Source organism: Orcinus orca, chromosome 5 (genome assembly GCF_937001465.1).
Source record: "Orcinus orca chromosome 5, mOrcOrc1.1, whole genome shotgun sequence".
Taxonomy (NCBI): Eukaryota; Metazoa; Chordata; class Mammalia; order Artiodactyla; family Delphinidae; genus Orcinus; species Orcinus orca.
In genome coordinates, this window is record NC_064563.1 from 138,251,719 (window position 1) to 138,273,572 (window position 21,854).

At 40.9% G+C, this 21,854-nt stretch overlaps 2 protein-coding genes across 3 annotated transcripts in view; both read left to right on the forward strand.

Annotated features, from left to right (window-relative positions):
* Positions 1 to 4,668: 4,668 nt before the first annotated feature.
* SLC5A3 (solute carrier family 5 member 3) overlaps positions 4,669 to 21,854 on the forward strand; it is a 33,737-nt gene continuing 16,551 nt past the window's right edge. Inside the window, exon 1 of one of the 2 annotated variants that reach the window (XM_033418239.2) lies at positions 4,669 to 4,807. The gene's annotated coding sequence lies outside the window, so the exon portion shown is untranslated. The remainder of the gene's footprint in view (positions 4,808 to 21,854) is intronic. The other variant, XM_033418240.2, reaches the window with a different exon arrangement.
* MRPS6 (mitochondrial ribosomal protein S6) overlaps positions 4,763 to 21,854 on the forward strand; it is a 65,536-nt gene continuing 48,444 nt past the window's right edge. Inside the window, exons 1-2 of the mRNA XM_049709864.1 lie at positions 4,763 to 4,807; positions 4,866 to 5,657. Coding sequence (XP_049565821.1) covers positions 4,763 to 4,807; positions 4,866 to 5,657 — 837 coding nt within the window. The remainder of the gene's footprint in view (positions 4,808 to 4,865; positions 5,658 to 21,854) is intronic.

Below are 21,854 nucleotides of genomic sequence, written 5' to 3' on the forward strand. Positions count from 1 at the left end.
GTACTGAGCAGCCAGGCAGAGAAACAGGATTTTACAGGTCCATGTTCTGGGAGCAATTAGGGATGGAACAATCTCAGGTCTTAGTGAAGTGAGATACAGGATGGGGAACTCACATTTGCCAGAAATGGTGGCTCCCTTTCATCAGCAAGAAGATGATAGGCTGATGAGAGTGATGATTGACAGCCTTAATTATGACTTGATTCCACCGTGGGATTATTTTCTCCGTTGATTGAAAACATTCACATTTCTTCACTTTCTGAGGGTTGTATTTAGAGATACAGGACTCTTTGAGATATCTTTGAGAATTAATGATCTAGTGTGACTCAAGGTCAAGCCTCATTATACTGTAATATAAAATAAAAGGGTAAACGTGATTAAACTTATGTGGGGCATAAGCTGAGGTTACCTTTTTGAAATAGGATCAGATTTTGACTTCTTATTTTTTCTTTTCTATTCCCTCTCATAAAAACTTACTTGAAAATGTATTATAATTTCTGGCTAATCAAATCTTAAACGTATACCATATCAAATCTTTAGGAGACTCTAAATTACAGAGTAATTTTTTTTTTCTTGTAGAACTGAAACTGTGTTCTTTGACTAACTAATACCTCCTCTTTCCCCTGCTTCTCCCAGGTCCTCCCAATCACCATTCAACTCTCTGCTTCTATGCGTTGAACTATTTTAGATGCCTCATATGAGTGGTATCATATAGTACTTGTCTTTCTGTGTCTGGATTATTTCACTTTCATAACGTCCTCCAGGTTCACCCATGTTGTCACAAATGGCAAAATTTCCTTCTTTTTAAAGGCTGAATAATGTCCCATTTACCACATCTTCTTTATCCACTCATGGACATTTAGACTGCTTTCCTGTCTTGGCTGTTATGAATAATGCTACAATGAACATGGAAGTGCAGATATCTCATTAACATCTTGATTTCATTCCTTTAGATATATAATCAGAAGAAGGATTGCTGGATCATATGGGAGTTTTATTTTTAATCTCTTGAGGAGCCTCCATACCGTTTTCTATAGTGGCTGCACCAATTTACATTCTCACCAATAGTGTACAGGTTTCCCTTTTCTCCACACCCTCGCGATACCTGTTGTCTCTTGACTTTTCGGTAATAGTTATTCTAACAGGTGTGAGGTGATATCTCAATGTGGCTTTGATTTGCATTTCCTAGATGATTAGTGATGTCAAGCTCCTCTTCATGTACTTGTTGGTCATTTGCATGCCTTCTGCTGAGAAATGTCTGTTAAGTTCCTTTGCCCATTTTAAAATCAGGTTATTATTTATTTATTTAGTGCTGTGAATAGTATGAGTTTCTTATATATTTGGATATTAACCTCTTATTAGATATATAGTTTGCAAACATTTGCTCCCATTCTGTAGGTTTCTTTTTCATTTTGTTGATTATTTCCTTTGCTGTGCAGAGGCTTTTTAGTTTAATGCAATCCCATTTGTCTATCTTTGCTCTTGGTGTCATAGCCAAGAAATTATTACCAAGGCCAATGTCAAGGAGCTTCTTCCCTATGTTTTCTTCTAGGAGTTTTATGGTTTCAAGTCTTATATATACATCTTTAACCTATTTTGAGTTGATGTGTGTGTGTGTGTGTGTGTGTGTGTGTGTGTGTGTGTGTGGTGTAAGACAAGTCCAATTTTATTCTTTTGCAAGTGAATATCCTGTTTTTCTGGCACTATATGTTAAGAGACTATCCTTTTCCCATTGTGTATTTTTAGACCCTTGTTGAAAATCATCCATTGATCTCATATGTGTGGGTTTATTTCTGTGCTCTCTATTCTGTTCCATTGGTCTGTATGTCTGTTTTTATGCTAGTACCGTTTTGAGTACTATAACTTTGTAATACAGTTTGAAATCAGGAATTATAATGCCTCCAGCTTTGTTCTTCTTGCTCAAAATTGCTTTGGCTATTCAGCGTTTTTTTTGAAATTCCACATGAATTTTAGAATTCTTTTAAAGAAGTTCTCTAAAAATTGTCATTGAGATTTTGACAGGGATTGCACTGAATCTGTAGATTGCTTTGGGAACTATTGGCATTTTAACAATATTAATTCTTCCAACCCATGAACATGGATATCTTTCCATTTATTTGTGTCTGCTTTAATTTGTTTCATCAGTGTTTTGTAGTTTTCAGTATACAGATATTTCACCTTTTTGGTTAAGCTTATTCTTAAGCATCAGAGCAATCTTAAAATTTATACATGGATACTGAAGAAATATTTTATAATTCTAAATGATGACTATACATTGCACAAAAACCTTTTTTGGTGAATTTACATTTATAGTTACAGTAGGAAGACACTAAATTCGCAGCAGCATTCTCTATGATTTTATTATTATTTTTAAATGATCCCGCCAGCATTCTGCAGCTGTGCTTAAAAAAAAAAAAAAAAATTGAAGGGGTGTAAAGTTTATTAACAACAACAAAAGATGGAACAGTAAACAGCTACTGAACATGGGATACTTCATTATTTACAAATTTCACTGCAGAAGGCCTGTTTTAATCAGCATTTCAAATAATCAAAGGAGTACAATGTTCCATTTTCTCCTTTTCAGAAGAAATGGAATGAGCCCTCAGGCAGCCACCAGCTTGGGAGAGTTGGGGGTGCTGACTGTGTTGAAGCATTAGGCAATCAGGCTAATTTCCTTATGCTACTTCTCAGGTTAGAGGGAGGAGGAGAAGCAGCAGCCACATTCTCACTCACCCCTGGGCACTGGGGGAAACTGTGGCGCTTCCTAGGTGGAATGCTAAAAGCTGAAGTCAGCTCTTGGTATTGCCCTGGTCTTTGGCTCAGCATATTCCTTTGGGGTCCACATGTTCTCATTCAAACGGGGACATATGATTGATAACAGGAGGGACAGTTGAAGTAGGGACCATCCTGGGAAACCTGTAACTCACTTCTGAAGGTCCAGAAAATTCCTTACTTCCTTATTTATTTACAATATTCTACTCTTTATATCCGAAGGCGAAATTACACTAACCAGGTAATTTGTATTAATACTTCTATGGTTTCTCTTTGGAAGAATATGTGTGGTGTAGTCCACGAAAGGAAAATGTTAAAATCCAGGTATCACAGAAGAGTTTGTGTTCAAACCATCCTTATCTCTGGTGATGGATGGGAGGTTGGGGATGAGAAATAGAAAGGTGTCTGGATAAGGTGACAAAGGGACTCGTTCTTGGTTCACACAGAGCACGTCTACTGAATAAGAGTATGAGCTCAGTCTCCATAGTCTGGATGCAAACTTTGTTACTATCATAACCTTTGCGTGTCTGTATTTCTAAATCCCTAAAGTGGGGTTAAGAATAGTTCTTGCCTCATTGCAATGTAAAAATCGTAGCGTGGTGCCTGATCCATTGTTAGTGCTCAGTAAGTTTTACCTATTATTAAAGCACTTAAAAGTTGACAGACATTTCGCCTACGGACCATTTTAATGGGGCAAGCATGGGCAGAGGCTACAGTTGCAGGGGACTCCGACTCTAAAGAGTGCAGCTGGAGACAAATGCATTTAGTACAACTCCTGTCAGGGAGAGTACTGCCAACGGCTGGAGGGAGGTGACCTCTGCGTTCGTGCTTGAGGGGGTAAGGGGTACACAGGATGAGGCTCCACTCCTTCCAGGGCACGCACGATCCTGGACAGTTACTAAGTGGCTTTCCAAGCATTCAGCTGGTTCTCTAAATGAACGCCCAGTAAACATTTGCGCCAAAGTCTTAGCCTATCCTTAGCAACAGCACGTGGGTCAGGCCGTGCTCATAGAATAACAAATGCCGGTCTGTGCAGGCATCGTTCTCAGCGGTTTAAGAGCATCAACTCACTCAGAGGCATCACAGCCCTGGGAAGTAGGTGCCCTTCGCATCCCCTTTTTGTAGGAGCCTGCCCAAGGTCAGGCAGCCGGCGAGGGACGGGCACGATCCGAACCCGGCGGCCCACTGCCTGCGCCTGGCGCCCACTTCGCCGCAGAAAGGGCCCCGGGAAGCCGCGCCAGCAGCCGCACTGGAACGGAGAGCTGTGGGCAAGGGCGCGAGGGGTAGCCGGCCCCCCAGCCCCTGTATCCCCCGCGGAGTGCGGGTGGGGGACGCAGACAGAAGCGGGAACGTTCCGGAACCCAGGTGCGCGGCCGGGGGCGGAGAGAGCCCCTGGTCCGGCCGAGATCCCGCACGGAGCAGCGCAGCCACGGAGCAGGCCCCTCACGCCGATAAGTCGCGGGGTAGGGGCGCGCGCACGGGCCAGACCGCACCGCAGCGCACGCGCACACGGGGGCGCAGGCTCGCCCGCCGCCCAGGATGAGACGGAAGGCATGGAAAGTTCCAGCTGGTTCGAGAACTGTACGTAGCAAGCGCGGCGGCAGCGGCGGCGGCAGGGTTGGAGGGGGCGTGCGGCTGGCGCTGGAGGTTCCCGGCCGAACCCGCGGTGCCTCCCCCCGCGCAGCACCTGCGGGGCCAGGGTGGGGGGTCCGGCGGGGACCGCGGGCGGCGGGGAGCCCGGCTGTGGAGGGGGGCGGCGCAGCCGCCTTACAGAGGGGGCGTGGCTTGGCCTACGGGGGCGTGGCTCGCTGAGGGGGCGTGGCGCCCCGTCTGCGCAGCTGCCAGAGCCTTAAAGCCCGGGCTCGCTCGGCCGGAGGGTGCTTTCGCCGCCTGGGAGCCTTCCGGCCCAGCGTCCAGTCCGGTCCGTGCGGTCCCCGCCCTCCTGCGTCCCGGGAGCCGGCTCGGTTCGGAGCCGAGAGCTGCGTGTTCGGGCATGCCCCGCTACGAGCTGGCTTTGATCCTGAAAGCCATGCAGCGGGTAAGTGACCTTCCCCTCAGAACCCGCCTTTCCGCGCGGGCGCCCTCGCAGCCGCTAGGCCGCCGCCCCCCGCCCTCCCCGCCCTCCCCGCGCGGCCGGAGGGGGCCGGGGCCGCAGGCTGCGGGCGGCGGGCGTCCGCGCTGAGGGGGCGCGTGGGGCCGGCCGGCCCGGCGAGGCCGCGTGCGCGCGGCCGCGGGAGGGTGTGCCTCGCACGCGGCCGCCGGGCGGTCTGGCTGGCGGGCGGGCGGGCGGGGGACGGGGGGCGGGGCGGCCCGCGGGAGTCCAGTGGAAGGTCCGCGGGAGGACACGCGCCAGCGCCCGACCCCGGCCCGGGTCCCGCGCCCGCCGTCGCGAAGCTGCCTCGTCGCCGGCCCCGCCGCTGCCGCCCGCTCCGGCCCAGCTCCGCCGCCCACCCGCCTCCGCCTCGCCTCCGCCGGCCGCCCCGGAACTGTCCGCGCTCAATAAAACCTTCTCCAAAGCGTGTTTGTGCGATTGTCTGGACCACGGTCGCGTAGAACCGGCTCTCACGTCAAAAAAAAAATCTTTGACTTCTCGTTTTCTGACTTCAGCGACAGCCCTGCTCCGGGTGCCCTTAGCCCAGTTTCATTCATCCAAGTTGTGGCCTTTTTTGCGCCTTCCGGAAGAAATTTGGCTCCCTCTGCTTTTGATTGCTCTTGAGGTAGAGGATTTCAGGTTTGGAGGGATGTTAAGCGATCCTGCAGTCCGTTCACTCCAGGTAACGCTGTGGCCGAGGACAGGGACCCGCGGCCCGGAGGCAGCTCTTCGTTCTCTGTTCTGGGTCAGGTACTCCTCAAGCCGTCGCCGAAATCCCCATTCTTCCGTGAATTCGGTAACGTAGAGTGTGGTGTGTGCTTTTTTTCCTCCCCCCCTTCCCTTCCAGGTATAATAATAAAAATGATAATAATTCGATGTTCGAACTTTGGGAAGATAGCTTCCTACAGCGCCAGAGGCTTGGGCACATTCCATGTTTTGGGTCAGTTTTGAAAAGGAGCTGTTAGGAAGTTAAGCCTGGGGTCTTGGTCCAAGCGCTGTTGAAACGCTGCCAATCACAGAGCATTAGAAAATCGTTCCGTTCTTTGCACACTGTAAAGTGGAAAAGACACCAGTGTCTCTCGATCAGGTCTGGAGAGTCTGGTCAGGCATACCATTGTGTCCCCAAGCTTGTTCTCCCTGAATTTGGGGGAGGGTAAGATTGCATTGTTTAGCCTCCTGAGTATTGCCCCTTTCTTGGCCCTCTTCTCTCTATACTGAAATACACTGCTTAAAGAGAATGGGAACAATGAAGAAAAGAAAAGCACAGTATTAAAAAGGAAACATTTAAAATTATGTGGCAGTTTAAGTCCTCCCTTTAAGTTATGCGTTTTAGGAGCTATCAGAACCTGGGAAATGGAGATACTGAAATTTCTTTTGTTTCACCTTGTTTTAGGGAGAAAACAAGTATCATTAAACAGTCAATGTATTTGAGTCAACGTATAGACATAGTATTTGTTCATTCCATAAACCTTTGGAATGAAAATTCAGAACTCTTCTTTGTCTTTAGCATAGCTGCCAAGTACTGTACATTTGTTAACAGAGCTTCAAGTATGTTAGTTAAATGTATTTCCTCTGTGTTCCTTTTTTTTTTTGTATCCTGTAACAACCAGGATTCACAGTCTTTGGTGTGGATCATACATTTTTTACTCCAGTTCAGATAAGCCACATAGTACAGTGTATTTAAAATAATAATTCAATTAACCTTCCTTGAAATCCTGGCGAGGTTGGGCAGGGGCCCTTTGCAAATAATCAAGGTGAACTCCTCCCTGGAGGCGGAGGCCTCCATGGCTACAGATAAGGACATTGTAACAATGATGAAGTTGTGTTGAAGAGATCCTTGACCTAAATAAAGTAAGATTAAACAACAAAAAATTTCTTTTTGTATTGTTCATAAAACCTGTTTTTGAGTAGGTTGTCAATGGGTAACAAACACAAAGACTTACTGGTTTTGAACAGTTTTGCTTGCTTTCCATTTGGGGAAATTGGATCCTAAAATAAGATCCATACTTTGGGGGAAATGAATGAAAAATGCCACCATGAGCTTGTATATCTCTGACAGGCTTTGGGGAAGCCTTCCTTCTAATATGCAGTGGTTTGCAGTTGCGCTTGCAGGTAGCCTATTCTATGTAACTCCTCAACTTTAAGATGCATATCTTTTATATTTTTAGATTCTGAAATGTATACCTCTTAGTGTACCCCTTGATGACTTATTTTCCTTTCCCACCTTCCTCAGATCATTTATGTATCTTGGAATTGAGGAAATATTCTAATGTTAGACAACTCTTGTAAAAGATGTGGAAGTTGCAGTCTTTTCTTGGATTCCCAGAGAGGTTTTCCTGTTTCTTTTTTGTGGTACTCTGTAGGCCTGAAGAGCATTCCTCCTCTCTTTATGGTGAAAACTGAGCATAGAAGAGATTTGAAATTTTAGATGCAGGTACTGTGTTGAGGCTCTCACAGCATTTCTCGTGTTAAAGACCCACTGCACTGTAGCACAGACTCTCGTGGGAGTCCCCATTGGAAGATTTCAGGGTGTAGTATATAGAATGAATCTTTATTGAACTACATACAATTGTGTGTTAGTCACTTAGAAGTTTCAGTTCTTTTTCTTAGTTTGCAATTGGAAGTCCATTATAATGAATCGCTGCTTGTGTTGCGCTTTCAAGTTTGTGTACTAACGAATGTAGATACCAGCCCTCCCAAGAAGAAATTTATTTGCAGGTACCATTTAGCTTGAATTTTATTAAAACGTGTGTATGTAAAGTTGTCTTTCTGTATTCTCCCTGTTTTTAATTTAGCGTGAAAAGTAGATAAATGTGGTTAATTCTGAAAGTTGATGCGGTAGAGTAATGGATGTTGTGAAACCAGACTTTTAAAGGTGATGACTAAAGCCATTTGAAAAGGTGGTTGCTTAGACCAGTTGTAGATTGTTAGGTAGACGTGTCTCCAGAATAAAAAGGTATTGAAAAGTCTTGTCATCGGTCAGCATCGTAAGAGTTTTATTCCTTTCTGGCAAACACGGTTTTCAAGGCTGTAGTATGGAAGGACATAGCTGTAGAAGAAAGATCACAAGCTGCAGGGTTCCAGGCAGTCTCAATTCAGCATATGGAAAACCTTTTCTAACAACTGAAAAAGTAACGAATTGCCTGTGAGATGGTGAGTTTTCTCTCCACCTCTACCCTGACCTCTTGCAGTGGGAATGTTTAGGTAGATAGAGGAGGAGGGGTCATGCATTTGGTAGGTGAGATATGACACTGAGTTCTGAGGTCCCCTGAGAGTTTGAGAAATGGCTTGTCCTTTGATTTCACTTTGAAATTTGATTTAACACATTGGTATTTCATTTCAGCTAGGTAAAAGATAGATTGAAAAGACAATTTTTGAATTTTAAAGCCACACACTGTTGAAAAGCTGTGTGAACTTCGTAGAAAATTTTTACGTTTGGGATAGGCTCAGGAAGAGGAATTTTGAGGTTAAAAAAAGATCTATGCAGGACATTTATATATTTTGGTTACTTAGTTTAGGAACACTTTATCATGTCTTAGCACGTTTGCCCAGAGGATGATCACAATTGGCATATTTAGAGTTGTGAAAGCCCTGGGAAAATGTTTTTTCCTGAAGTTTTCTCATTTCTACTTAGGAATTTTTACATGAAGAATTAAAGGTTAATGGTTTAAATAATAATTAGTTTAATTCTAAGTGAATATAGGTATGTACAATAAAATAGCATTTATATATCCTCGGGATAATTTTTCAAATAAGAATAAAAATAGATAGCTACTTTGGAAATCAAATTCTTTTTCATTAAAAGAGATTTCACAAGTTATTTTATGTTTAATATCCTTCATTTTTAATTTCATTGAAAATCAGATTATATTTAAAATTTTACGATAACATTGAATTAGTTCTTTGTAAGTAAAGAGTTTTACGATGTACTGAGTTTAATTTATGACTTGGGTTTTATAAGTTTAGAAATAGGAGTGTAGTGATATTCCTAAAACTGCAAAGCAGTAGGTTTTCTGATAATGCAGTGAAGAGTCTCTTCTATTTCTCCTCAGTCAAGCCTTTTGGGTTAGAAAACCTGGCAAAAGTTGTGTACTCTAGAGTTGTGTCCCAAGTTTAGGATCTTGTGAAAGTAATTGCTACAAAATGTTTGCATTTTAGATACTTTTTGTAGGCATAGGGTCTAATAATGAACTCAAGTATGGAACTGGCCAACCGTAGGTCATTGTAGCTTGACTTGCTTGGCAACATTTGATAACTAGGAGCTAGTGATACTTTTGTTGTCAGTTGGTGGCAGACAGAAGTTCAAATGGAAACATATTTGTTCTAGTTGTCAGATGGCTAAGTTAGTCTCTTTTTCCTTCTGTGAGCCCTCCCTTAACAGCTTAGCTTGTATCTTTAATAATCACCCTTTGTGTTTTGTCTACTTGAAATCGGGCAACTTAAAATAGTTATCCAGTAACGAAAGACTTGAGCCTTGTGGGCAATGTTGTACTTTCACTTGGTACTAAAGTTTTCTTGGGTTACAGCTTATTGCCGCAGCAAGTGATTGAAGAAGGAGTCCTGTTCCTGCCCCTGAGCTTACAGCTAAGGTACAAGGAGTGGCTTGGGGGTAAGGAATCCTTCCTCACCAGACATGGTTTGTATGTATGAAGACTGCCTGTCAGAAGTTTGACATTCTGCACTAAATTCTTTGGTTATTCGTGACTCACACATTCAGTACAGCTGTTTGTTGCTTTTTAGAATCTACATGTTTCAGATGCAGACTGCTGTTGAATCTTCTCACCTTTAGATTATAAAATCACTTTAAAGAAAACTGAGTGTGAAAGCATTGAGGAAATTCTGAAGTAATGTTTTTCATCTAGTACCTTCACTGTATTTGTAGTTCAGGTAGAATTTGTCTGTTCAAGATGAGGAATACATCTTTTTAGTGGAAGGCAGTTCTAAACCAACAAGAAATGTTACCAACACATGTAGTTAATCTCTTAGGGGAATCAAATTTAAGGAATTAGTCAGATTTAAAGAAATCATTCAAATTTAATGAATGTTTGGTAAGTTCTCAATTTATCTAAAGGAAAAACTACCCTCAGAAGTTCGGAAAAAGACAGTTAATCCAGTCCTGTTATCCTTGTTGTACTTAGAGCAGGAGTTGGCAAACTGTATGGTTCACAGGCCAAATCCAACCTGTCACCTGCATTTGTATGGTCTGTGAGCTTAAGAAAGGATTTTACATTTTTAAATAGTTGGGAAAAAATTAAGAGTATTTTATGAAAGTTATATGAAGTTCAAATATCAGAGTCCATAAATGCAGGTGTTTTGGAACATAACCCTATTCATTTGTTTATATTTATTATCTGGTCCTTTACAAAAAAATTGCTGATCCCTTATTTACAGACACATGATTTCCTAGGTTCACCATTTCTCTTAGCTTCTTACAGTGCTGTTTTCTGAGATTTCTGCTTTGATTCCTTCCTTTCCCTCTTCTTTATATACTGTACCTTTGCCTTCATGTAGTTTGACCTTCATATGGTTTGCCTTTTTTTTGGTAACAAGTCAAGAACTCTGGCATTTTGTACTCTTCTGTGCTGGTTATAGCCTCCTGGATGTTCCCTTGGGTCTGCAAACTCAATGTGGTTCAAACTTAATGAGTTGCCTACCCCAAAACTTGTCTAACTTATTTCTGTTTGTAGCTTCTGTTTTCTATCACATGTGGCTGAACCAATCCAACTCTTTGTTCCTTCAGTCTCAATCCCATATAGTCTCTTCTCTGCCCTAGCTGAACTACTTATGTTTCTTGCTTGGATTCTTGCAGTTTCTTAGGTGGTCTCTCTAACATATTGCTGGGGGGAGGATAATCAATGCCTGTAAATATGCTTTTTGGAGTGCAAGAATATAAGTTCTTGACATACTTTGAAAGAATTAAATTGGGATGCATTTTTAAGGAAATAACACAAATCATTGTCACTACCGTCCCATATCAGTTGATTGTGTCAACACCATTGCCAAATTACAGCACATTCAGAAATGTGCTCTTTTTCAAAGATATTCCTAATGAAGTCTGGCATCCAAGGCCACCTGTGATATGACTCCAGTCTTTTTTTTTTAACCTCATCTCTCAATTTCTTTCATTCTCCGTTTCGTATAGTACTAAGTAAAGAGAATTGCTGTAGATCCCTATAAATACCATTCCCTTTTATTTCCTTCGGTGCCTGTGTCACACTGCTTTTCTTGGAATGCCCTCCTGTATTACCCCATCATCTCCATGAAAACATGCTTCAAGTTCATTTAACTCATGTGGTACATGAAACAAATATTGAGGACCTGCACTGTTATGAGTATAATATTTCCTTTGGACTTGCATGGTGTGTTTCTGTGTCTTATCACATGGACCACTTTCTACTTAGTATTACAGTTAATTGGTGAATGTTTCATATCTCCTTTGGTAGGTTACATGTTCTTGAGGGTCAGGTCTGTTTCATTTCTGTCCTCTGCTCTGCTTTGCACACAAGGTTGATGTTCACTTAGCTGCCTTATGGGGAATCCTCTTCTATCTGTCTAAAACAGTTCTTGAATGTGAGATAGCATGCTGACCTCTTGTGCTAGTAAGTTGCTTTCAAGTCAGTACACTTTGCACTGAGAGAGTTGTATGCTTATCAGAAGTTGTGTTGGTTTCCAAGACTCTTTCATGGCAGGTAATCTTGCTTTTATAATAATTTAAATATGTAAACTGATGAAATGAATGCAAACTTTTTTTTTTTTCCTGAAAACCAAGTTGGATTCTTTGGAAAAACTTGATAAAGGTGAGTCACTAAAATAACGGCTATAGAATTAGATATGGCTGTAATACCAAAGTTTTGGAGGAAGAATAACAATAATCCAGGATGATTCTGTATGTAGACTGCTTTACAAGATTTCTTAAAGCTTTCCACTTTAATGAAACTGGAATGGAGATTGTAGATGATGCATTTATAGGTACAGTTTAGATCAAGCAGCAGAAACTTCGGTCAGCAAGGAGCTCCACATCATCAATCCCATTCTCCAAGTGCTTGACCCCATATTAAGATTGGCAAATACGTTTATGTGTTAAATGTAGATAAAATGTTATGTATGTATGATTTTTTGATTTCCTATTTTAGCCTTAATCCCTTTTTTACTTACTACTTTTGTATATGATTGTTTTGGATACAAAGGCTTTTGCTTCAATAAGTGCTCCGATTTTTGTTTTCTAAATGAATAGAAGAAATTAAGATCCGAAATGAAGATCCTGGTTGTGTTATGTTGGAATAAACAAAGAACTGACACTGGGACAGCAGAAAGAGCTTTAGAAACAATGAACCTGGTTTTGGTTCCTGGCACCTACACTAGGAGTCTTAACCCTCTTGGATCCTCATTTCTGTCTGTAAGACGGGAGTGATCCCTCAGTTGGAGCGTCTTTGAAGATAAAATGATAACACGACCTTAGAGGTAGTAGGTGTTCAGTATGTCATTAAAGTAGCTTTGTGATCTCAGGCAAGTTATCAAACTTTATTGTGTAGTTTTCCATTATTCCCACTTTCTTAATGAAGAGACTCCAAAAGATAAATTTTGTTATGTGTAAGCTACCAGAATCCAAGACTGAATCAAACCTGGAATATAGTACTTGCTCAGAAATTTTTGTATTAGTGAACATGAGCCCTATTGCATAATAGCTTGCATGCTAATTAAGCAAGGTCTAGCTTCTGCATCCGTGAAACGTAGAATGTGTGTGTGAGGGAGCCCATGAATGAACTCCACTGCTTGGAACGGCCTCTCTGTCAGACAGATGTGCAGCGTTTATTCAGTAGCTACTGGCCTTTCCCAGTCTGAGTGCAGTGGGGTTCCTCATCAACAACTAAACTGTTTGCAAGTGGGCTTTGTGTTCATCTCTCTCATCTGACCTTGTATAACTAGTACTTAGGTTTAATGTGTTTTTTAAGTGAGAAGGTTGGGAAAAGTGAAGAACAGGGAACAATCTAAAGAAAAGAATTACTTTAGATAGGCTAAGTGTCCAGGTGATTTGAGGCAGGTGGATGGAAAACTTAGTATTTTAATCTTCAGTAAATGTTTGATTGCTAATTGCCAATTGCTAAATCTTTAGGGATGACCCTTTTTCAGTAAAATCAATACATGGAGCAGATAGATCATAGCCTAATTGATTTCTGCTGCTACGTGATATCTTCAGTTAGTATTTTACTTTTCATTTTTGATGGAGCTATGTATTATAAAACTACATCTTTCCTTTTAATTGTTGATTTTGAGAGATTTTTTTCCACTCCTATTGGTACAGATATTTTTCTTACAAAGGAATTAAAATACAACAGTATTATTTTATTTTTTAAACATAGCATATGTTGCTGGAATGTATATGTTTCATTAACATTAACATGTTAACATTCATTAACACGCTTGATTGATTTTTAAATAATTGTCTTGTAAGCCAGGGGTACCTGTGATCCAAGTCAAAAATAAGACCATTTACAAGAGAACGCACATATTGTATTGATGTGTACTTAACTGTCAGTTTTTTAAGTCCAACTTTGTTTCAGACTTAATTTGTGGCTTTTTTTCTACCTGATTATTTTACTCTGAAGCTGCATAATGAAATATTGGGTGATGTAGGGTATTGGGTGCTGTATGAAGCAGGGTTGAGAAATATGTGTGTGTGTGAGTGTATAATAGTGGATGAAGAAACAAGAATGTGACCAAGAAGATCGAATAGTAATGCTGCTAACTTTGAAATCATTTTCATTGTGTTTGGAGATGGCAATGTGAAGTGTAAATATATTCATGAGTTAATGAAAGCTGTTTAACAAAGTTGCCTAAGAAATGGAAAGGTTATATGTTGAATTCTTTTGACTACGGTGTTTTAAAAACTGGGTAAGTATGAATCAGCCTTATTTTGTCATAGTTTGGAGTGTTGTAATTCAAGACTGAAAGGAGTTAGGTGGGCCCGTGGTAAAATGGTAGAGCTGCTAGGGGTGGGGGGAAGGTAGGGGTGTGTGTGTGTGTGTGTGTGTGTGTGTGTGTGTGGGTGCACACATACTTGTGGTGCTGGTGCTTACCACTACAGTCTATTATTGCCATGGGGAGTGTGGGCCAGGTTTTGCCAGCTTGTCCTTTTCTATCCTATTCTTAGCCAGAAATCCAGATTTTACAGGAAGTCTGATTTTTAAGATGTCGCAACTAAAAATATTTAAGCACCATGGACCTAAGGAAATGTATCTGTTGGTCAGGTATGGCTGCCATCTTGTAATTTCTGATTTAGATGATGGGCTTGAGATGTTCTTTAAAGACATCCTTAATTGCCTTTAGAACTCTTTTAGCATTTAGGTTACAAAAATTGCTGCTCACACATTGACAGAAACCATCTAGTTAATTGGTCATTGATTTACAGTAGGACTTATAATTAGTAAATGGCAGACATGTTCATGTCTTAAAAGTAGTATCAGTTTCTAGTTCTGGACTCGTGGATTATGTATGCCCATTTAGGCTAAGTGTACGTACAGACTTCAGAGAGCTGTACAAAGACTGAGGCGTTGACTTAGTATGAACTGTCAGAAATTGGTATTCATAGTCCACTTTTTCTTTAGATGTCTGGGTGATTGCTTATTTTAAGCATGGTTTACACCCACTGTACTAAAGCCTTACAGGTTTGAAATACTGCTTCCTGGAAAAGACTGCTTTATCTAGAAAATGACATTTTTTTGCTCAGGGTATATCTGTGAAATTCACATTAGCTTATATGACACATGATCCTTGGAATATAGTATTACTATGAAAAAAATTAGGTGCTCTTCTAGTCAGAGGATAGAACAAGAGGATGATACAATATTATAATTTTTGGTCAGGCTTCATGTTTCCATGGAATGGAAGCCAAGTCATTACCTTGACTGACTTGCCCTTTTTGTCTTTATTACTTCCCCACTCTCACTCCAGATACATAACAGCAAAAGTGCAAATAAACTCAGGTCCAGTTTGTTCTTCCCTACCTTTCAAGTCCAGGATACAGTTGATTTGTTCCCATCCCTCTCCCCCATCATTTTTATTATGATTACAGTGCCCTAGTTAAGGGAATCCTTACCCACTTTGGGAACATTTCAGTAGAGGTTGATGTGGATGAGAGCTTAAAAATGGAATTGCAAGTGAAAGTAGGGACTTAAAACCTCGACCTGGAGCTCCCAGTGCTCATAAAGTGGCATTTCCCTGCTTCTGTCCTAGCATCAAGAATTCCTGGTTCTGAATTCCCTGGCAGTCCAGTGGTTAGGACTCCGTGCTTTCACTGCTGAGGGCGAGGGTTCGATCCCTGGTCGGGGAACTAAGTAAGATCCCACAAGCCATGTGGCGTGGCCAAAAAAAAAAAAAAAAATTCCTGGTTTTGTCTTTGTTTAGACTTCAGTGTCTCCTTGACACCTACCTTGCCTATTATAACGCTTTAATTTTGTCAGGTGTAGAAACCCAAGTGCAGCTATAACAGCCAGATTGCTGTGGATATACTTCAGTATGAGAACACATTGACTGTGTGGTGGTCAGGTCATAGCTGAGCTTGGATTTCAGGTGCTGGGAAGGTCCTCGTGTGGGGACCCATGTGTAGTCTTTGCTTGTATTAGAAGGATGGAGGACCAAAGTCCCAGATACCTGTCCTGTTTTCAGTTGCTCAGGTGTCCTGTGTGCAAATTATGAATATAAGACATTGTTCAGTACTGGTTTTGATTCGGATTCAAGGTGAGTTTCTGCTGCTGAATAAAAAGCGAAATTTTGCGGTAAGGTCTTTGCCGGGCGTATGTTGCAGGGAAGGTGTACTTAAGTGTCCTTTTAAAAAAATTGCTTCAACCATTATTAAGTAAATATATGACCCAGTAGTAGGTTGTTTTGATTGTCATTCTTTTGTGCTGGTATACTGCTTGCCTTCTGTTTTGTTGGCAGTTACATGAGAAAGCAGTTTTGTGAAGTATACTACCTTGAAAACCTTAGACACTGAGTTTCCATCAGGGATGATCTTTAGTCCACCAGACTAGTAGCATGATTGGTCTCAGGAATGGCATTCTTATGTATAGACTGAGGGCCAGGATTTTATGCAAATTCAGTTTAAGGAGATTAAAGTGAAGAAAAGAAATTCCTTCTAATATCATTTCCTTTATTAAATATTTTATCTGATTAGGATGAAATAACTGGAAGCTACTTATAATTTCAACATCTCCTACCTTCTGACATCCAAGGAAAGCACTTCTGATCTTACTTTCCTGGATTTTTATACCAGTCTACTAGTTCTGTCTTTGAAATGTAAGAGAAAAATCCAGCTGCGTTTGTAATCTACAAAACCATGCCTCAGTTTTATGTTCACTTCTTAGGTTCAGTTCAGGGCATAATTTCTTCCAGTCCTTCCAAATTCTGTTAAAGTTATCCTGTTCGTGGTCCTATTGTTTACTACTTGAAAATCCTGTATTCCCTAAACCTTGGAGAAGATGAGAAGGTTTTAAAATTTTCTAACCAAAAGTATCTGCCTGAGGAAACATCCCAATTTCAGGATCTTCTATTTTATGACTTGGCCTCCTGGGAGAATTAGAATCTGGTCTACCAGGAAGACTCTTGTGTTTACATTTTCTGGCCTCAGTCTCATGGAAAAATGAGAAACTTCTTGGCCTCTGTTCTTCTAGGAACATAAAATTGGAGCCAAGTAGGATGAGAACAGAAAACATGACGGTAAACCACCAAGTTGACCTGGTTGGATGTCCGAGATCTGTAAATCTTACGGTTTGTAATACCTAATTCTTAGTGGCTGGTTTAAGCAGGGTGTGTGTGTGTGTGTGTTACATATATGTGTGTGTGTGTATTCCCTCCACCCCTTGAATATTCAGCCATCTTAAGGGTTAGATAGTGTGATCTCCATTTTACACATGAAAAAACTGAAGCAGAAAGGTACCCGGGACCACACAGCTCAGTAAGGGGCCAAGTCAGGATCCTAAAGGTAGTCTCAAACTAGAAGCTATACTTTTGATCACTGCATCTGTAGAAAACAGTGTACACTGTACTGTTATTAGAGCTATAAAGTCCCTTTAGACTGAAGGATACCTGTTTTGAGTGCCTAGTAGGTGCCAGCACTACCATGTGTTTGGGGAACAGAGGGTTAAACTGTAGGACAAAGTTCCAGCTTTCATAGGGCTTACATTCTAATGAGGGAGACAAACTAGCAAATGCTGTGAAGAGAAACAGCAGGATAAGGGGACAAATGTGGCCTTATATTTTCGTTATAGTGCTCAGGCAAGGCTGAGACTAAAGTGAGGGAGCGAGCCATGGCCATTAACTGGGGGCAGAAGAGCAGGGATGAGTGCAGAGGTCTTGGAGTGGTTATATTAACATGGCATTCAATTCAGCAGGCTTTTATTTTATAGGTCGTCTTCAAGCTTTCCTGAAAGAATTGACAGCATATGACAGTTTAATGCTTACTTTTTTTCCACAGGACTTTTATCTAGTAATCTATCTTGATGAATTTGGCTTGAGGTACATGTTTTTCTCATTTTATAGACGTGAGAATTAAGATGTGGACTCGAGCATACGTAAAGGTGACTCATTTAACGAATCTCCATATTGTACCCATCACCCAGTTTCAGCAGTTATCACCATTTACCACTCTTGCTTTATCTCCACCACCCCTTCCCTTTATTTATTTATTTTTTTTGCTGGAGTATTTTATATTTATCTTAAAATTTTAAACCTTTAGAAGAGTTACCAGTATAAGAACCATTCAGTTAACACCTGTATGCTTTTCACCTAGATCACTAATTTGCCATATTGGCTCTTTTTTTATCATTTGAGAGTTTCAGGCATTGTTGACATGCCTTTCTTAGGAATAAGGACTTTCTTCCTAACCATAGCATGACCATTACACTCAGATTTGACATCAGTACAATACAGTTATAGAATGTTCAATTTGTGTTCTAATTTACCTTGTTATTCCAGTGTTATCCTTTAGTTCTTCAGTCCGTTATTCAGTCAAGGCTCATGTATTTGGTTGTTGTTTAGTCTTTTTGATCTAGAGCAGTTCTCAAGCCTTTGTCATTAAGGACAGTGTCACTTTGAAGAGTCCAGGCCCTTTGGTCGGGAGAATCCCTCAATTTGAATTTGTCTAGCTGCTTTCTCATGATTAGAGATTAGGTTAAACATTGTTGGCAGGAATGTTACATAGGGATGTCAGTTTGTCCCACTGTTGGGGATGTCAAACAATTATTTGGTTTAGGTGATATCCACCAGATTGCTCCATTATAAATGTACCTTTTTTCCTTTAGTAATTATTAAGTGATTTATGGAGTGACAAACTTGATTGAGACTCAATATTCTTTTCTCCAGCAGTCTTCCACTGGATTTAGCATTTATTGATGATTCAGAATCAGTTATTGCTGGAGTACTGCAGCAAATGCAAATGCAGATATAAAATTTCTCCTATAAATATTTATCATGTATCTAAAAGGTAAGGGCTTAAAAAACAAAAACAAAAAACCACAGTGCCTTTATGCTACCTCACTACAATTCCTTAACATGTAATATCCATATTCAGATGCCCTGAATTGTCTCAGTTGCTTCTCTACAGTTGATTTGCTTGAATCTGAATCCAAGCATCCACAGGTTGTATTTACTTGATGTTTTTGCAAGTGTTCCTGGGTATAGCATTCATGTCTGCCTTTAGAGATAAGATTAATTCTTGATGGGTGTAGGTGTTGACAGCTTCATGCATCCATTCTGAAGTTCCCATCAAACTTTCTTTCACCTAAGCGTTCTAGCATGCATTGTAATCATTGCCTAGGGACATTACTTCATTAGGGATTACGAAAGGTGATTCTCAGATTGCATCATTCCTTCTGTATCGATGAGCAGATTTTTTTCTGACCTGTGTTTATTTCCACTTTTTTATGTATACCTTCCTGGGGAGAGTTGTAAAAGGATACATTCTTCATCTTTACAGAGGATGGTTCTGGACTTCCTTAGTGATTCTGTAATATGTCCTCAATTTTCTCATATGTAAATTTGGGGGTAATTATGCCTACCTCTTGGGGATTTTGTGAGGATTAAATGGTCTGGTACATGTAGCTTAAAAATGGCGCCTGGCACTCATGTTGGGGTAAGCGCTAGTTATTAAAGTAACTTTTTCATTTAATTCTTCAAGTGTAATGGAGAGGCAGAGATGGGAGAGGTTCTTCATGTGTTGACATCAGCAGGATGCTTGAATTTGTATAGAGTGAGCTGAGCGAAGTGCTGCTTGCCCACACCAGGCTGTCCTTTTTGACTGCATGGAAACAACCATAATACACGAAGCATATATCACTGCACACTGTGAAATGGATATTGACAATTGAAGAGGTAAAATCTGGAACACATTCTGAAATGGAGTTAGTACAATGAAGGGAAGTAGGTAGGTAGGGAGGATGAGATGGTGGCTCCAGGTACAGGTTTTTACTATGTCACGGCCCTTTGAGATTTTTATCTGAACAAAGGGCAGCATGCTTGCCTAGTCTGATTTGTCTTGTTATCATTCTACACTCAACTAGAGCTGTTTCAGATTGCAAATCACTTTGGTAGGGGAGGAAATGCTTTACTTCTTCTTGGCCTTTTAATCTGCCTTCTCTTTCTGCTTTAAAAAAATCCCACTGTTGATAATTGTATAGAGTGTTGGAAGTTTAACACTTTTTTTTTTTTGCGGTACGCGGGCCTCTCGCTGTTGTGGCCTCTCACTGTTGTGGCCTCTCCCGTTGCGGAGCACAGCCTCCGGACGCGCAGGCTCAGCGGCCGTGGCTCACGGGCCTAGCCTCTCCACGGCACGTGGGATCCTCCCGGACTGGGGCACGAACCCATGTCCCCTGCATCAGCAGGTGGACTCTCAACCACTGCGCCACCAGGGAAGCCCAGTTTAACACTCTTGATCAGGTGTTTAGTCATTAATATTTGATTCATTTATTTAAACATTTGAGCACCTGCAGTGTGCAAGATAGTGTTCTAGACACAGACCCATATCAGTGAGCATCAGAGACTAGGGTCTCTACCCTCATGGAATTTACATTTTGGTAATGAGGTGACAGTAAATATGAGGAAGTTGTATAGTATGTTAGAAGGTGTTGAGTCCTGTGGAAAAAAATAAAGCAGGATAAGGAGAGATTGAGATGGTTAGGAAGTTACTTTTAAGCAAAGACAATGAGAGGAGAGCAAGTCTTGTGAAAATCTGGGGGTGCAGAGTGTGTCCTGCATAGGGAACAGCTAGTGTCAAGGTCCCGAGGCATGTTTGGTACATTGTGCATTGTGAGTGAAGAGGTGACTGCTTGCTGTGTTAATGCCCTGTAGTGGGCCAAGGGCCAGAGCTTGGAGACAGGTTAAGAGGCTAGGGCAGTTAACTGGATGAGATGGAATGGTGATTTGGGGCAGGGTGCTAGTGGTTGAGATTCTGAGTGGTCTGATTCTGGATATAGTTTTTGAGAGAAAGCTAACAGATTTTGCTAATGGATTGATTATGAGTGGGTTGAGAGAGAAAGTGAGCAAACCTTCAGGGATGACTGATAATTTTTGGCTTGAGCAATAGTAAGGATGGAGTCGCCATTTTCTGAGGTGAGGAAGATTGAGAATGGAACAGCTTTAAGGGGGTGAGCCAAATTATTCACACTCCCAAGGAAAAGGGTAGGTGGTTACAAACTCTTCATTCAGTAAGGACAGTGGTCCATAGATTTTGCTATGAGAACTCATATCTATAGATCATATAGCCAGTTCTTTTAACCTAATGTCTTAAGGATGTAAGAGTTAGCAGATGAAGGAAGGCTGAGATTCATATAGCCTGTGGTAACAAGGTCAGATGTAGAATAGACTTTGAGACTTAATTTTTTAATTCTAACACTGAAAAAGAGAATGGAGGCAAAAGCCTTGGACTTGGAGAGTGAGAAGCTGGTTGAGCCTTGATCTTCTAGCCGAATTTCCTGCTCTGTGTGTTTTTACTTATATGAGAAGCCTGTGCCTGGGACTACTTTTTGGTTTGAATCTCTTCGTTTTCTTCATACATATATTCATCACAAATGATCATACATAAATACTTCAGTTGGATTTTATCCTGTACACTCTTTGCAGTCACTTTCGTTAACATTTGTTATATATACATCTCAGTTGTTTTCTCTGCAAACTCAAAATTTTTAAACATGGGTGATATTGAATGATCTTTTATTAATATTGTTTGTTTCTATTAATAAATGTCCTTTTCATGAAAGATAGTATTGCATAGTGATTAAGGGAAGAAGCAATTTAAACCTAGATGGGAGTGCTAATCCAGATGTAAACACAAATAACTGTATCCTGGGGTGTTATACTACTTCATTGGTTTCAGTTTTGTGTGTAAAATGATCATAATAATTGTACTTATCCCATAATTGTTGTGAGGATTAAAGTAATGCATACAGCACTCTAGGTACAGTACCTACAAGGTGTTAGGACTTAGTGCCAGGTAGTTATTTTTTATCTCCATTATTTATAACTCATTTATGATAACTAGTCGTTTGCAAGCAAATAGTGCTGAGCCTCTTGAATTCTTCCCATAAAAAGTTAACACAAAATGCTTAGTCATTGGGATTACATGATATGGTATCATAGGCTCTTCTACTCCGTTACTTTACATTTTCATTTCTCTCAAAAAATATAGGTTATTGGAGTTTGCTCCATACACATGTTCTGGTATCATCCACATAAATATTGAAACCAGTGGTAGTTTCAAATTTACCCCCATACCCAAAAGGTCTTCATTGCTGAGACTTCTTTCGAAAAATAAACAAAACCAAAAAGACCCCTGGTGAGCCACACTTCTACATTCTTAGAAGCAAATTAAAATGACTGTATCTTGGGGGATGTGTGTATATGGATGAAATGATAAATCTAGTGATTTATGAACTTTTCTAGGTGAATAAGATTTTATTTGAAGAAATGGCTTACTTACATGGGAAACCGTCCCTCCTAACCC